This window comes from Panulirus ornatus, chromosome 42 (assembly GCF_036320965.1).
Source record: "Panulirus ornatus isolate Po-2019 chromosome 42, ASM3632096v1, whole genome shotgun sequence".
NCBI lineage: Eukaryota > Metazoa > Arthropoda > Malacostraca > Decapoda > Palinuridae > Panulirus > Panulirus ornatus.
In genome coordinates, this window is record NC_092265.1 from 19,021,638 (window position 1) to 19,039,983 (window position 18,346).

General features: G+C 41.2%; 1 protein-coding gene across 6 annotated transcripts in view; it reads right to left on the reverse strand.

Annotated features, from left to right (window-relative positions):
- Positions 1 to 18,346, reverse strand: part of Yod1 (Yod1 deubiquitinase) — a 168,512-nt gene that overhangs the window by 24,034 nt on the left and 126,132 nt on the right. For all 6 annotated transcript variants that reach the window (XM_071686669.1, XM_071686668.1, XM_071686672.1 and 3 more), the window contains one exon: positions 3,482 to 3,716. In XM_071686669.1, the coding sequence (XP_071542770.1) occupies positions 3,482 to 3,716 (235 nt within the window). The remainder of the gene's footprint in view (positions 1 to 3,481; positions 3,717 to 18,346) is intronic.

The window sequence follows — 18,346 nt, forward strand, 5'->3', positions numbered from 1 at the left end:
CACACGCAAATATACATACCTACACAGCTTTCCATGGTTTACCCCAGACGCTCCACATGCCTTGCTTCAATCCACTGACAGCACGTCAACCCCTGTATACCACATGACTCCAATTCACTCTATTTCTTGCCCTCCTTTCACCCTCCTGCATGTTCAGGCCCCGATCACACAAAATCTTTTTCACTCCATCTTTCCACCTCCAATTTGGTCTCCCTCTTCTCCTCGTTCCCTCCACCTCCGACACATATATCCTCTTGGACAATCTCTCCTCACTCATTCTCTCCATGTGCCCAAACCATTTCAAAACACCCTCTTCTGCTCTCTCAACCACGCTCTTTTTACTTCCACACATCTCTCTTACCCTTACGTTACTTACTCGATCAAACCACCTCACACCACACATTGTCCTCAAACATCTCATTTCCAGCACATCCATCCTCCTGCGCACATCTCTATCCATAGCCCACGCCTCGCAACCATACAACATTGTTGGAACCACTATTCCCTCAAACATACCCATTTTTGCTTTCCGAGATAATGTTCTCGACTTCCACACATTTTTCAAGGCTCCCAAAATTTTCGCCCCCTCCCCCACCCTATGATCCACTTCCGCTTCCATGGTTCCATCCGCTGACAGATCCACTCCCAGATATCTAAAACACTTCACTTCCTCCAGTTTTTCTCCATTCAAACTCACCTCCCAATTGACTTGACCCTCACCCCTACTGTACCTAATAACCTTGCTCTTATTCACATTTACTCTCAACTTTCTTCTTCCACACACTTTACCAAACTCAGTCACCAGCTTCTGCAGTTTCTCACATGAATCAGCCACCAGCGCTGTATCATCAGCGAACAACAACTGACTCACTTCCCAAGCTCTCTCATCCCCAACAGACTTCATACTTGCCCCTCCCTCCAGGACTCTTGCATTTACCTCCCTTACAACCCCATCCATAAACAAATTAAACAACCATGGAGACATCACACACCCCTGCCGCAAACCTACATTCACTGAGAACCAATCACTTTCCTCTCTTCCTACACGTACACATGCCTTACATCCTCGATAAAAACTTTTCACTGCTTCTAACAACTTTCCTCCCACACCATATATTCTTAATACCTTCCACAGAGCATCTCTATCAACTCTTATCATATGCCTTCTCCAGATCCATAAATGCTACATACAAATCCATTTGCTTTTCTAAGTATTTCTCACATACATTCTTCAAAGCAAACACCTGATCCACACATCCTCTACCACTTCTGAAACCGCACTGCTCTTGTATATATATATATATATATATATATATATATATATATATATATATATATATATATATATCAACATATACATACATACACATATGAAGACATGACATGCATACACATGTTCATATTCATACTTGCTTGCCTTCATCCATTCCTGTCACTACCTCGCCCCACAGAAAAACAGCATTGCCATCCCCTGCTTCAGCGAGGCAGTGCCAGGAATACAGACAAAAAGGCCACACTCATTCACACTCAGTCTCTAGCTGTCATGTGTAATGCACTGAAACCACAGCATTCTATCCACATCCAAGCCCCACAGACCTTTCCATGGTTTAAACCAGACACTTCACATGCTGTCCATTGACAGCATGTTGACCCGGAATACCACATCGTTCCAATTCACACTATTCCTTGCACACCTCTCACCCTCCTGTATGTTCAGGCCCCAATTGCTCAAAATCTTTTTCACTCCATCCTTCCACCTCCAATTTGGTCTCCTGCTTCTTCTTCCTTCCACCTCTGACATATATATATCCTCTTTCTCAATCTATCCTCACTCACTCTCTCTATATGTCCAAACCAATTCAGCACACCCTCTTCTGCTCTTTCAACCATACTCTTTTTATTTCCACACATCTCTCTTGCCCTTACAGTACTTACTCGATCAAACCACCTCACACCACATATTGTCCTCAAACATTTCATTTCCAGCACATCTACCCTCCGTACAACCCTATCTGTAGCCCATGCTGTGCAAACATATAACATTGCTGGAACTACTATTCCTTCAAACATACATATTTTTGCTCTCCGAGATAACATTCTCTCCTCCCACACATTCCTCATTGCTCCCAGAACCTTCGCCCCCTCCCCCACCCTGTGACTCAATTCTGCTTCCATGGTTCCATCTGCTGCTAAGTCCACTCCCAGATATCTAAAACACTTAACTTCCTCCAATCTTTCTCCATTCAAGCTTACCTCCCAATTAACTTGACCCTTAACCCTACCAAACCTAATAACCTTCACATTTACTCTCAACTTTCTCCTTTCACACAGTTTCCCAAACTCAGTCACCAACCTCAGCAGTTTCTCACAGGAATCAGCCACTAGAGCTGTATCATTGGTGAATAAAAACTGACTCACTTCCCAGTCCCTCTCATCTATCTAGAACAGACTGCATACTTGCCCCCTCTCCAAAACTCTTGCATCTACCTCTCTAACCACCCCATCACACACCCCTGCCACAGACCAACATTCATTGGGGTCCAATCACTCTCCTCTCTTCCTACTTGTACACATGCCTTACATCCTTGGAAAAAACTTTTCACTGCTTTTAGCAACATACCTCCCACACCATATACTCTTGGCACCTTCCACAAAGCACCTCTATCAACCCTATCATATGCCTTCTCCAGATCCATAAATGCCACATACAAATCCATCTGTTTTTCTAAGTATTTCTCACATACATTCTTCAAAGCAAACACCTGATCCACACATCCTCTACCACTTATTTAAAGCAATAAATTGTTGCAATCATGCTTTTCTGTCTTGTTTCTCCAAATTTGCTGCCACTGTGACTATGTTATGTTTCATGTGGCTGTGACAATACTGATGGTAATGACGTTACAACAAACAGACAATCGGGAATTAGTCACTCTATCAGCCCTGCCCACATACTGATGCCTGGATTTCAAAATGTTTGAAAATCCATTAATACGAATTTTTGGTAATAACAGTACATCAGTATGAGGCACACAAAATCTGTAATACTGACAGTACAGAAAAGACTGACAGTAATACTGATCTTCTGTACACCACTTTACTTGTACATAATAGGCTTCATATGCTGTAGACCCTCCAAAGTCTTGAAAGAAACAGGGATCACTGCCTGGAGCTCTTTTATGCTGCATAAGTGTGAGGCCCACCTTTTACAGTGGAAATAACAATTACATATACAAAAAGTATATTTCTTCTTTTTTATACATATTCGCCATTTCCCGCATTAGCGAGGTAGTGCAAGAACAGAGGACTGAGCCTTGGTGGGAAAATCCTCACTTGACCCCCTTCTCTGTTTCATCTTTTGGAAAAGTAAAAACTGGAGGGGAGGATTTCATATATAGTCATATCAAGGAAGAAGCACAGACAAAAGTAAGAGGATAAAGAGAAGAATAAATACCATACAAAATGTTTAACAGTAACATACCTATTCAAAACACCTGTCTTAGCATCGAGGGCAACAATTTCAATCTCATAATACTGGCTAAAGACTGAAAGTTCAATGGCTCCTCCCCAGGATGTATCTTTCAAAATCCATTCACAGTATTTGCTGTTGGATCTTTCAAGAACTGCTTCATTATATTTTTCAGGTTGTGTTTTGATCACAGAAGCCACAAGTTGACGCATTTCTCTGAGCTGTTTCGGGCCTATTGTTTCACCACCTGAGAACAGAAAATAAGAAATATAATAAAAATCTCATTCATTAACATAAATTAAACTATTTCATAAAATCAGTGATTATGGTTATTACTATTTTTCTATTTCCAACCTTATTTATTTTACTAAATGCACTTGTATACATACACTCATTCTAGAATGGTTTCTATTTTGTTTTTCAGAGGTTCATACAGGTTGAGCATCCCTAAACCAAAAACCTGAAATGCTCCAAAATCTGAAACTTTTTGAGTGGTGACATGACATTACAAGTTACCCTAAACACATTATTCTTTCATTGTATAATGGTATTTCAGAGTTTCTACTGTTAAGTACTCATGTGTGACAGAGTATAAGAAAATCACTGCTTATCAGAAGCATATAAATTCAGAGTCAGGAATGAAGGTGATGCCAAACAACAACTGATTGTCAGGATGGACAGCTGAGATTGTGACACCCTAGCTTTCTATGGTTTAGTGTTACATGAACATTGTTCCATGCAGAAAATCATTAACAATATTATTATTGTTATTATTATTATTATCCCTTCCCTTTTGGTTGCCTTCTGCGACGTGCGGGGAATGCGTGGGAGGTGTTCTTTCTCCCCTGTCCCCAGGGATAATATATATATATATATATATATATATATATATATATATATATATATATATATATATATATATATATATATATATTTTTTTTTTTTTTTTTCATACTATTCGCCATTTCCCGCATTAGCGAGGTAGCGCTAAGAACAGAGGACTGGGCCTTTGAGGGAATATCCTCACCTGGCCCCCTTCTCTGTTCCTTCTTTTGGAAAAAAAAAATAAAAAAAAAAGAGAGGGGAGGATTTCCAGCCCCCCGCTCCCTTCCCTTTTAGTCGCCTTCTACGACACGCAGGGAATACGTGGGAAGTATTCTTTCTCCCCTATCCCCAGGGATAATATATATATATATATATATATTTTTTTCTTTTTTCATACTTTTTTATACTTTGTCGCTGTCTCCCGCGTTTGCGAGGTAGCGCAAGGAAACAGACGAAAGAAATGGCCCAACCCCCCCCATACACATGTATATACATACGTCCACACACGCAAATATACATACCTACACAGCTTTCCATGGTTTACCCCAGACGCTTCACATGCCTTGATTCAATCCACTGACAGCACGTCAGCCCCGGTATACCACATCGCTCCAATTCACTCTGTTCCTTGCCCTCCTTTCACCCTCCTGCATGTTCAGGCCCCGATCACACAAAATCTTTTTCACTCCATCTTTCCACCTCCAATTTGGTCTCCCTCTTCTCCTTGTTCCCTCCACCTCCGACACATATATCCTCTTGGTCAATCTTTCCTCACTCATCCTCTCCATGTGCCCAAACCACTTCAAAACACCCTCTTCTGCTCTCTCAACCACGCTCTTTTTATTTCCACACATCTCTCTTACCCTTACGTTACTCACTCGATCAAACCACCTCACCACACATTGTCCTCAAACATCTCATTTCCAGCACATCCATCCTCCTGCGCACAACTCTATCCATAGCCCACGCCTCGCAACCATACAACATTGTTGGAACCACTATTCCTTCAAACATACCCATTTTTGCTTTCCGAGATAATGTTCTCGACTTCCACACATTCTTCAAGGCCCCCAGAATGTTCGCCCCCTCCCCCACCCTATGATCCACTTCCGCTTCCATGGTTCCATCCGCTGCCAGATCCACTCCCAGATATCTAAAACACTTCACTTCCTCCAGTTTTTCTCCATTCAAACTCACCTCCCAGTTGACTTGACCCTCAACCCTACTGTACCTAATAACCTTGCTCTTATTCACATTTACTCTTAACTTTCTTCTTCTACACACTTTACCAAACTCAGTCACCAGCTTCTGCAGTTTCTCACATGAATCAGCCACCAGCGCTGTGTCATCAGCGAACAACAACTGACTCACTTCCCAAGCTCTCGCATCCCCAACAGACTTCATACTTGCCCCTCTTTCCAAAACTCTTGCATTTACCTCCCTAACAACCCCATCCATAAACAAATTAAACAACCATGGAGACATCACACACCCCTGCCGCAAACCTACATTCACTGAGAACCAATCACTTTCCTCTCTTCCTACACGTACACATGCCTTACATCCTCGATAAAAACTTTTCACTGCTTCTAACAACTTTCCTCCCACACCATATATTCTTCATACCTTCCATAGAGCATCTCTATCAACTCTATCATATGCCTTCTCCAGATCCATAAATGCTACATACAAATCCATTTGCTTTTCTAAGTATTTCTCACATACATTTTTCAAAGCAAACACCTGATCCACACATCCTCTACCACTTCTGAAACCACACTGCTCTTCCCCAATCTGATGCTCTGTACATGCCTTCACCCTCTCAATCAATACCCTCCCATATAATTTACCAGGAATACTCAACAAACTTATACCTCTGTAATTTGAGCACTCACTCTTATCCCCTTTGCCTTTGTACAATGGCACTATGCACGCATTCCGCCAATCCTCAGGCACCTCACCATGAGTCATACATACATTAAATAACCTTACCAACCAGTCAACAATACAGTCACCCCTTTTTTAATAAATTCCACTGCAATACCATCCAAACCTGCTGCCTTGCCGGCTTTCATCTTCCGCAAAGCTTTCACTACCTCTTCTCTGTTTACCAAATCATTTTCCCTAACCCTCTCACTTTGCACACCACCTCGACCAAAACACCCTATATCTGCCACTCTATCATCAAACACATTCAACAAACCTTCGAAATACATATATATATATATATATATATATATATATATATATATATATATATATATATATATATATATATACATATACACATTATCCCTGGGGATAGGGGAGAAAGAATACTTCCCATGTATTCCCTGCGTGTCGTAGAAGGCGACTAAAAGGGAAGGGAGCGGGGGGGGCTGGAAATCCTCCCCTCTTGTTTTTTCTTTTTTCCCAAAGAAGGAACAGAGAAGGGGGCCAGGTGAGGATATTCCCTCAAAGGCCCAGTCCTCTGTTCTTAATGCTACCTCGCTAATGCGGGAAATGGCGAAGAGTATGAAAGAAAAGAAAAAAGATTATTATTATTATTATCATTATTATTATTATTATTATTATTATCATACTTTGTCGCTGTCTCCTGTGTTAGCAAGGTAGCGCAAGGAAACAGACAAAAGAATGGGCCAACCCACCCTCATACACATGTATATACATAAATGTCCACACATGCACATATACATACCTATACATTTCAATGTATACATATATGTACATACCCAGACATATACACATATACACATGTGCATATTTCATACTTGCTGACGTTATTCATTCCTGTCGCCACCCCGCCACACATGAAATGACAACCCCCTCCCCCCGCGTATGCACGAGGTAGCGGTACACAAAGACAACAAAGGCCACATTTGTTCACACTCAGTCTCTAGCTGTCATGTATAATGCACCGAAACCACAGCTCCCTTTCCACATCCAGGCCCCACAAAACTTTCCATGGTTTACCCCAGATGCTTCACATACCCTGCTTCAATCCATTGACAGCACGTCGGTATACCACATTGTTCCAATTCACTCTATTCCTTGCACGCCTTTCACCCTCCTGCATGTTCAGGCCCTGATTGCTCAAAATCTTTTTCACTCCATCCTTCCACCTCCAATTTCATCTCCCACTTCTCCTCGTTCCCTCCACCTCTGACACATATATCCTCTTTGTCAATCTTTCCTCACTCATTCTCTCCATGTGATTAAACCATTTCAAAACACCCTCTTCTGCTCTCTCAACCACACTCTTTATATTACCCTTTCATTAATTACTCGATCAAACCACCTCACATCACATATTGTCCTCAAACATCTCATTTCCAACACATCCACCCTCCTCCACACAACTCTATCTATAGCCCACGCCTCACAACCATATAACATTGTTGGAACTACTATTCCTTCAAACATACCCATTTTTGCTTTCCGAGATAATGTTCTCACCTTCCACACATTTTTCATCGCTCCCAGAACTTTCGCCCCCTCCCCCGCCCTATGACTCACTTCTGCTTCCATGGATCCATCCGCTGCCAAATCCAATCCCAGATATCTAAAACACTTCACTTCCTCCAGTTTTTCTCCATTCAGACTTACCTCCCCATTGACTTGTCCCTCAACCCTACTATACCTAATAACCTTGCTCTTATTCACATTTACTCTCAGCTTTCTTCTTTCAAACACTTTACCAAACTCGGTCACCAGCTTCTGCAGTTTCTCATCCGAATCAGCCACCAATGCTGTATCATCAGTGAACGACAACTGACCCACTTCCCAAGCCCTCTCATCTACAACAGACTGCATACTTGCCCCTCTCTCTCCAAAACTCTTGCATTCATCTCCCTAACAACCCCATCCACAAAACAAATTAAACAACCATGGAGACATCACGCATCCCTGCCACAAACCAACATTCACTGAGAACCAATCACTTTCTTCCTACTCATACACATGCCTTACATCCTTGATAAAAACTTTTCACTGCTTTTCTAACACTTGCCTCCACACCATATATTCCTTAATACCTTCTACAGACATCTCTATCTACTATATCATATCCTTCCAGATCCATAAATGCTACATAACAAATCCATTTGCTTTTCTAAGCTATTTCTCAACATACATTTTCAAAGCAAACACCTGATCCACACATCCTCTACCACTTCTGAAACCACAACTGCTCTTCCCCAATCTGATGCTCTGTACAATGCTTCACCCTCTCAATCAATACCCTCCCATATTATTTACCAGGAATACTCAACAAACTTATACCTCTGTAATTAGAGCACTCACTCTTATCCCCTTTGCCTTGTACAATGGCACTATGCACAGCATTCCGGCCGACAATCACAGGCACCTCACCCATAGTCATACATACATTAAATAACCTTAACAACCAGTCAACAAACATCCAACCCATTTTTAATAAATTCCACAGCATACCATCCAAACCTGCTGCCTTGCCGGCTTTCCATCTTCCCGCAAAGCTTTCACCCTACCTCTTCTCTGTTTAACCAAATCAATTTCCCTAACCCTCTCACTTTGCACACCACCCTCGTCCAAAACACCCTAATATCTGCCACTCTATCATCAAACACCTTCAACAAACCTCGAAATACATAATATATATATATATATATATAATATATATATATAGTATATATATATATATATATATCTATATATATATAACACATAACACATACCCCTGGGGATAGGGGAGAAAAGAATACTTCCCATGTATTCCCTGCGTGTCGTAGAAGGCGACTAAAAGGGAAGGGAGCGGGGGGGCTGGTAAATCCTCCCCTCCTTGTTTTTTTTTTTCCCAAAGAAGGAACAGAGAAGGGGGCCAGGTGAGATAGTTCCCTCAAAGGCCCCCAGTCCTCTGTTCTTAACGCTACCTAAAATCGCTAATGCGGGAAAATGGGAGAGTATGAAAGAAAAGAAAAAAAGAATTATATTATTATAATCATATTATTATTATATTAATTATCAATACTTTGTCGCTGTCCTCCGGCGTTAGCAAGGTAGCCGCAAGGAAACAGACCTAAAGAATTGGCCAAACCCACCCTCATACACATGTATATACATAAATGTCTCACTACTGCACATAAACATACCTATACATTTCAATGTATAACATATATGTACAGTACCCAGCACATATACACATATACACATGTTCATCTTTCATACTTGCTGACGGTTATACATCTTCCTTTCGCCGACCCATTCCGCCACACGATAATATGACGACCCCCTCCCCCCGGCGGTATGCAACGAGTAGCGGTACACAAAGAAACAAAGGCCCATTTGTTCACACTCAGTCTCTAGCTGTCATGTATAATGCTCCAAACCACAGCGCCCTTTCCACATCCAGGCCCCACAAAACTTTCATGGTTACCCCAATGCTTCACATAACGCTGCTTTCAAATCCATGACAGCACGTCGGTATAACCACATTGTTGCCAATTTCACTCAATCCTTGCACGCCTTCACCCTCCGCATGTTCAGGCCTGATTGCTCAAAATCTTTTTCACTCCACCTTCCACCTCCAATTTTCAACTCCCACTTCTCCTCGTTCCCCCACCTCTGACAACATATATCCTCTTTGTCAATCTTTCCTCACTCATTCTCTCCATGTGATTAAACCATTCAAAAACACCCTCCATTCTTGCTCTCATCAACCACACTCTTTATATACCCTTTCATTAAATACTTCGATCAAACCACTCACATCACATAATTGTTCCTCAAACAATCCATTTACGAACACATCCACACCCTCCTCCACACAACTCTATCTATATCCCACGCCCTCACAACATATAACATGTTGGAACTAGAACTATTCCTTCAAACAACCCCATTTTTGCTTACGAGATTAGAATGTTCTCACTCCACACATTTTTTCATCGCTCCCAAGAACTTATCGCACCCCTCACCGACCCGCCCTATGACCTCATTTCTGCTTCCTGGATCCATCCGACTGCACACATCAATCCCAGATATCTAAAAACCTTCACATCCTCCAGTTTTTCTTCTCCATTCAGACTTACCTCCCCATTGACTTGTCCCTCAACCCTATATACCCTTAATAACTTGCTCTGTATTACATTTACTCTTCAGCTTGTCTTCTTTCAAACTCTTTACAAACTCGGTACCAAGCTTCTGCAGTTTCTCATCCGGATCAGCCACCAATGCGTTATCAATCAGTGAACGACAACTGACCCACTTCCCAAGCCCTCTCGATCTACAACAGACTGCATACTAGCCCCTCTCTCTCCCAAAACTCTTGCATTCATCTCCTAACAACCCCATCCACAATACAAATTAAACAACCATGGAGACCATCACCATCCCTGCCACGAAACCAAACATCACGGAAGAAACCAATCACGCATTTCTCCTAATCATAACACATGCTTACATCCTTGATAAAACTTTTCACTGCTTCTAACAACCTGGTAGGGGGGGGGGGGGGGGGGGGGGGGGGGGGGGGGGGGGGGGCGGTCGGGGGGGTTGTGTGTGTGGGTGGGCCACACCATATATTCTTAATACCTTCTTACAGACATCTCTATCTACTATACATATGCCCTTCAATCATAAATGCTACATACAAATCCATTGCTTTTTCTAAGTATTTCTCACAACATTCTTCAAAGCAAACACTGATCCCACACATCTTCCACCACTTCTGAAACCACACTAGCTCTTCCCCAATCTGATGCCTCTGTACGAAAACATAATTTGAGTTGGGTCCCATCTTCCCAAGATATAGTAATTCATGTTTGAAATGAGAAAACGAAGGAAAAATTGCCATTTCCTGATGTATGATAACTAAAGAAATCTGATCACCAATCTCTTCAACATCTTCATGATCCTTCTGAACAAATGTCTGTAGTTATGCCACTCCTAGATATCTAAAACAACTTCACTTCACCCAATTTTTCTTCAGTCAAACTTACGTTCCAATTTACCTTGTCTGTACTGAGCCTAATAACCCTTCTCTTATCCATTTTACTCTCAACCTTCTTTCACACACTTTTTTCCAAACTCTACCATCAAATCTCTTCATTTTCTCACCTGAATCAGCCACTACAGCTTGTATTTTTCGGCAAAAAACAACTGACACACTTCCCAGGCTCTCTTATCCGCAACAGACTGCATACTCACCCCTCTCTCTAAAACTCTTGCATTTACTTCCCCAACCGCCCCGTCCATACATAAATCAAACAACCATGGGGACATCACACGCCCCTGCTGCAAAGTGTCTTTCACTGGAACCAATCACCCTCCTCCCTTCCTACTCGTACCCATGCCTTACATCCTTGGTAAAAAGTTCTCACTTCTAACAACTTACCTCAAGCACCATATACTCTTAAAACCTTCCACAAAGCATCTCTATCAACCCTATCATATGCCTTCTCCATATTCATAAAGTCTACATGCAAATCCTCTGTTTTTCTAAGTATTTCTCACATACGTCCTTCAAAGCAAACATCTGATCCACACATCCTTTACCACTTCTGAACCACACTGCTCTTCCCTAATCTGATAACCACAGGAAGATAAAATACAATAAGTCCCAAGTGCACTTTCTTGTAGTGATGACATCATCAGGGGAGATACAAGAATGAGATAGAAGACTAAGAACAGTCAGTTTATACACAAAGGGGTGGAGCTAAAACACCGTTGGTGCATAAATGTCTCTGGTTCATGACATTTGGGTTCGAGACCATGCCTGTCAAAAAAATTTTTATGTGTACAAGACAGCATTTCAAAATTTTGCCTATGGCAAAGCTATCCAGTTTGTATAGACCTTCACTAATATTCATGTTACAATTCTTTGTGTATTCAATGATATTTCTCTAGGTCAAGGAGTTACAGTTCATAACTGAATCAGCATCACCCAAATCAATACATTTGTCATAATTTTTAACATGATTAAATAAAGCATTTAATTTCTGTCCTGTTCCTATACTATATCTATGTTCTTTAAGTCTAACAGAGAGATCCTCACCAGTTTGCCCAATATAATAATATTAAAGCTTTTACAATGAATTCTGTGGACATAGCACGCAGAATTTTCTGGAAAGTTATTCTTAATAGTAATGTTATTGCTGAGGGATACATTCAGTCAAAAGAGTAACATAAAATCATCACTAAATAGGAGAACTAAAAGATTCTTGGTCTCAAGGAAGGTTGGGGGTTAACTCTATAAAATGATTTCTTTGCCAACTTAAGAGAGTTATTTATTTATATCAATTATACTTTGTCGCTGTCTCCTGCGTTAGTGAGGGAGCACAAGGAAACAGACGAAAGAATGGCCCAACCCACCCACATACACATACACGTCCACACACGCATAAATACATACCTATACATCTCAGCGTATACATATATATACACACACAGACATATACATATATACACATGTCCATAATTCATACTATCTGCCCTTATTCATCCCGTAACCACCCCGCCACACATGAAATGACAACCCCCTCCCCCCGCGTATGCACGAGGTAGCAGTACACAAAGACAACAAAGGCCACATTTGTTCACACTCAGTCTCTAGCTGTCATGTATAATGCACCGAAACCACAGCTCCCTTTCCACATCCAGGCCCCACAAAACTTTCCATGGTTTACCCCAGATGCTTCACATACCCTGCTTCAATCCATTGACAGCACGTCGGTATACCACATTGTTCCAATTCACTCTATTCCTTGCACGCCTTTCACCCTCCTGCATGTTCAGGCCCTGATTGCTCAAAATCTTTTTCACTCCATCCTTCCACCTCCAATTTCATCTCCCACTTCTCCTCGTTCCCTCCACCTCTGACACATATATCCTCTTTGTCAATCTTTCCTCACTCATTCTCTCCATGTGATTAAACCATTTCAAAACACCCTCTTCTGCTCTCTCAACCACACTCTTTATATTACCCTTTCATTAATTACTCGATCAAACCACCTCACATCACATATTGTCCTCAAACATCTCATTTCCAACACATCCACCCTCCTCCACACAACTCTATCTATAGCCCACGCCTCAAAACCATATAACATTGTTGGAACTACTATTCCTTCAAACATACCCATTTTTGCTTTCCGAGATAATGTTCTCACCTTCCACACATTTTTCATCGCTCCCAGAACTTTCGCCCCCTCCCCCGCCCTATGACTCACTTCTGCTTCCATGGATCCATCCGCTACCAAATCCAATCCCAGATATCTAAAACACTTCACTTCCTCCAGTTTTTCTCCATTCAGACTTACCTCCCCATTGGCTTGTCCCTCAACCCTACTATACCTAATAACCTTGCTCTTATTCACATTTACTCTCAGCTTTCTTCTTTCAAACACTTTACCAAACTCGGTCACCAGCTTCTGCAGTTTCTCATCCGAATCAGCCACCAATGCTGTATCATCAGTGAACGACAACTGACCCACTTCCCAAGCCCTCTCATCTACAACAGACTGCATACTTGCCCCTCTCTCTCCAAAACTCTTGCATTCATCTCCCTAACAACCCCATCCATAAACAAATTAAACAACCATGGAGACATCACGCATCCCTGCCACAAACCAACATTCACTGAAAACCAATCACTTTCTTCCTACTCATACACATGCCTTACATCCTCGATAAAAACTTTTCACTGCTTCTAACAACTTGCCTCCCACACCATATATTCTTAATACCTTCTACAGAGCATCTCTATCTACTATATCATATGCCTTCAGATCCATAAATGCTACATACAAATCCATTTGCTTTTCTAAGTATTTCTCACATACATTCTTCAAAGCAAACACCTGATCCACACATCTTCCACCACTTCTGAAACCACACTGCTCTTCCCCAATCTGATGCTCTGTACGAAACATAATTTGATTTGGGTCCCATCCCAAGATATATAATTCATGTTTGAATGAGAAAAAGAAGGAAAATTGCCATTTCCTGATGTGATGATAACTAAAGAATCTGATCACCTATCCTTCAACATCTTCATGATCCTTCTGGAAAAATGTCTGTAGTTATGTCCACTCCTAGATATCTAAAACACTTCACTTCACCCAATTTTTCTTCAGTCAAACTTATGTTCCAATTTACTTGTCTGTACTGAGCCTAATAACCTTGCTCTTATTCACATTTACTCTCAACCTTCTTTCACACACTTTTCCAAACTCAGTCATCAATCTCTTCAGTTTCTCACCTGAATCAGCCACTACAGCTGTATTTTCGGCAAAAAACAACTGACACACTTCCCAGGCTCTCTTATCCGCAACAGACTGCATACTCACCCCTCTCTCTAAAACTCTTGCATTTACTTCCCCAACCGCCCCGTCCATACATAAATCAAACAACCATAGGGACATCACACGCCCCTGCTGCAAAGTGTCTTTCACTGGGAACCAATCACCCTCCTCCCTTCCTACTCGTACCCATGCCTTACATCCTTGGTAAAAAGTTCTCACTTCTTCTAACAACTTACCTCAAGCACCATATACTCTTAAAACCTTCCACAAAGCATCTCTATCAACCCTATCATATGCCTTCTCCATATTCATAAAGTCTACATGCAAATCCTCTGTTTTTCTAAGTATTTCTCACATACGTCCTTCAAAGCAAACATCTGATCCACACATCCTTTACCACTTCTGAAACCACACTGCTCTTCCCTAATCTGATAACCACAGGGAAGATAAAATACAATAAGTCCCAAGTGCACTTTCTTGTAGTGATGACATCATCAGGGGAGATACAAGAATGAGATAGAAGACTAAGAACAGTCAGTTTATACACAAAGGGGTGGAGCTAAAACACCGTTGGTGCATAAATGTCTCTGGTTCATGACATTTGGGTTCGAGACCATGCCTGTCAAAAAAATTTTTATGTGTACAAGACAGCATTTCAAAATTTTGCCTATGGCAAAGCTATCCAGTTTGTATAGACCTTCACTAATATTCATGTTACAATTCTTTGTGTATTCAATGATATTTCTCTAGGTCAAGGAGTTACAGTTCATAACTGAATCAGCATCACCCAAATCAATACATTTGTCATAATTTTTAACATGATTAAATAAAGCATTTAATTTCTGTCCTGTTCCTATACTATATCTATGTTCTTTAAGTCTAACAGAGAGATCCTCACCAGTTTGCCCAATATAAAATATATTATAGCTTTTACAATGAATTCTGTGGACATAGCACGCAGAATTTTCTGGAAAGTTATTCTTAATAGTAATGTTATTGCTGAGGGATACATTCAGTCAAAAGAGTAACATAAAATCATCACTAAATAGGAGAACTAAAAGATTCTTGGTCTCAAGGAAAGGTTTGGGGGTTAACTCTATAAAATGATTTCTTTGCCAACTTAAGAGAGTTATTTATTTATATCAATTATACTTTGTCGCTGTCTCCTGCGTTAGCGAGGGAGCACAAGGAAACAGACGAAAGAATGGCCCAACCCACCCACATACACATACACGTCCACACACGCATAAATACATACCTATACATCTCAGCGTATACATATATATACACACACAGACATATACATATATACACATGTCCATAATTCATACTATCTGCCCTTATTCATTCCCGTAACCACCCCGCCACATATGAAGTGACAACTCCCTCCCCCCACATGTGTGCGAGGTAGCGCTAGGAAAAGACAAAAAAGGCCACATTCGTTCACACTCAGTCTCTAGCTGTCATGTATAATGCACCGGAACCACAGCTCCCTTTCCACATCCAGGCCCCACAAAACTTTCCATGGTTTACCCCAGACGCTTCACATGCCCTGGTTCAATCCATTGACAGCACGTCGACCCCGGTATACCACATCGTTCCAATTCACTCTATTCCTTGCATGACTGTCACCCTCCTGCATGTTCAGGCCCCAATCACTCAAAATCTTTTTCACTCCATCTTTCCACCTCCAATTTGGTCTCCCAGTTCTCGTTCCCTCCACCTCTGACACATATATCCTCTTTGTCAATCTTTCCTCACTCATTCTCTCCATGTGACCAAACCATTTCAAAACCCTCTTCTGCTCTCTCAATCACACTCTTTCTATTACCACACATCTCTCTTACCCTTTCATTACTTACTCGATCAAACCACCTCACACCACATATTGTCCTCAAACATCTCATTTCCAGCACATCCACCCTCCTCCACACAACTCTATCTATAGCCCATGCCTTGCAACCATATAACATTGTTGGAACCACTATTCCTTCAAACATACCCATTTTTGCTTTCCGAGATAATGTTCTTGACTTCCACACATTCTTCAACGCTCCCAGAACTTTTGCTCCCTCCCCACCCTATAATTCACTTCCGCTTCCATGGTTCCATCTGCTGCCAAATCCACTCCCAGATATCTAAAGCACTTCACTTCCTCCAGTTTTTCTCCATTCAAACTTACCTCCCAATTGATTTGTCCCTCAACCCTACTGCACCTAATAACCTTGCTCTTATTCACATTTACTCTCTGCTTTCTTCTTTCACATACTTTACCAAACTCAGTCACCAGCTTCTGTAGTTTCTCACCCTTATCAGCCACCAGCACTGTATCATCAGCGAACAACAACTGACTCACTTCCCAAGCTCTCTCATCCACATCAGACTGCATACTTGCCCCTCTTTCCAAAACTCTTGCATTCACCTCCCTAACAACCCCATCCATAAACAAATTAAACAACCATGGGGACATCATGCACCCCTGCCGCAAACCAACATTCACTGAAAACCAATCACTTTCCTCTCTTCCTACATGTACACATGCCTTATGTCCTCGATAAAAACTTTTCACTGCTTCTAACAACTTGCCTCCCACACCATATATTCTTAATACCTTCCACAAAGCATCTCTATCAACTCTATCATATGCCTTCTCCAGATCCATAAATGCTACATACAAATCCATTTGCTTTTCTAAGTATTTCTCACATACATTCTTCAAAGCAAACACCTGACCCACACATCCTCTACCACTTCTGAAACCACACTGCTCTTCCCCAATCTGATAACCACAGGGAAGATAAAATACAATAAGTCCCAAGTGCACTTTCTTGTAGTGATGACATCATCAGGGGAGATACAAGAATGAGATAGAAGACTAAGAACAGTCAGTTTATACACAAAGGGGTGGAGCTAAAACACTGCTGGTGCATAAATGTCTCTGGTTCATGACATTTGGGTTCGAGACCATGCCTGTCAAAAAAATTTTTATGTGTACAAGACAGCATTTCAAAATTTTGCCTATGGCAAAGCTATCCAGTTTGTATAGACCTTCACTAATATTCATGTTACAATTCTTTGTGTATTCAATGATATTTCTCTAGGTCAAGGAGTTACAGTTCATAACTGAATCAGCATCACCCAAATCAATACATTTGTCATAATTTTTAACATGATTAAATAAAGCATTTAATTTCTGTCCTGTTCCTATACTATATCTATGTTCTTTAAGTCTAACAGAGAGATCCTCACCAGTTTGCCCAATATAAAATATATTATAGCTTTTACAATGAATTCTGTGGACATAGCACGCAGAATTTTCTGGAAAGTTATTCTTAATAGTAATGTTATTGCTGAGGGATACATTCAGTCAAAGGAGTAACATAAAATCATCACTAAATAGGAGAACTAAAAGATTCTTGGTCTCAAGGAATGGTTTGGGGGTTAACTCTATAAAATGATTTCTTTGCCAACTTAAGAGAGTTATTTATTTATATCAATTATACTTTGTCGCTGTCTCCTGCGTTAGCGAGGGAGCGCAAGGAATCAGACGAAAGAATGGCCCAACCCACCCACATACACATACACGTCCACACACGCATAAATACATACCTATACATCTCAGCGTATACATATATATACACACGCAGACATATACATATATACACATGTACATAATTCTTACTATCTGCCCTTATTCATTCCCGTAACCACCCCGCCACATATGAAGTGACAACTCCCTCCCCCCACATGTGTGCGAGGTAGCGCTAGGAAA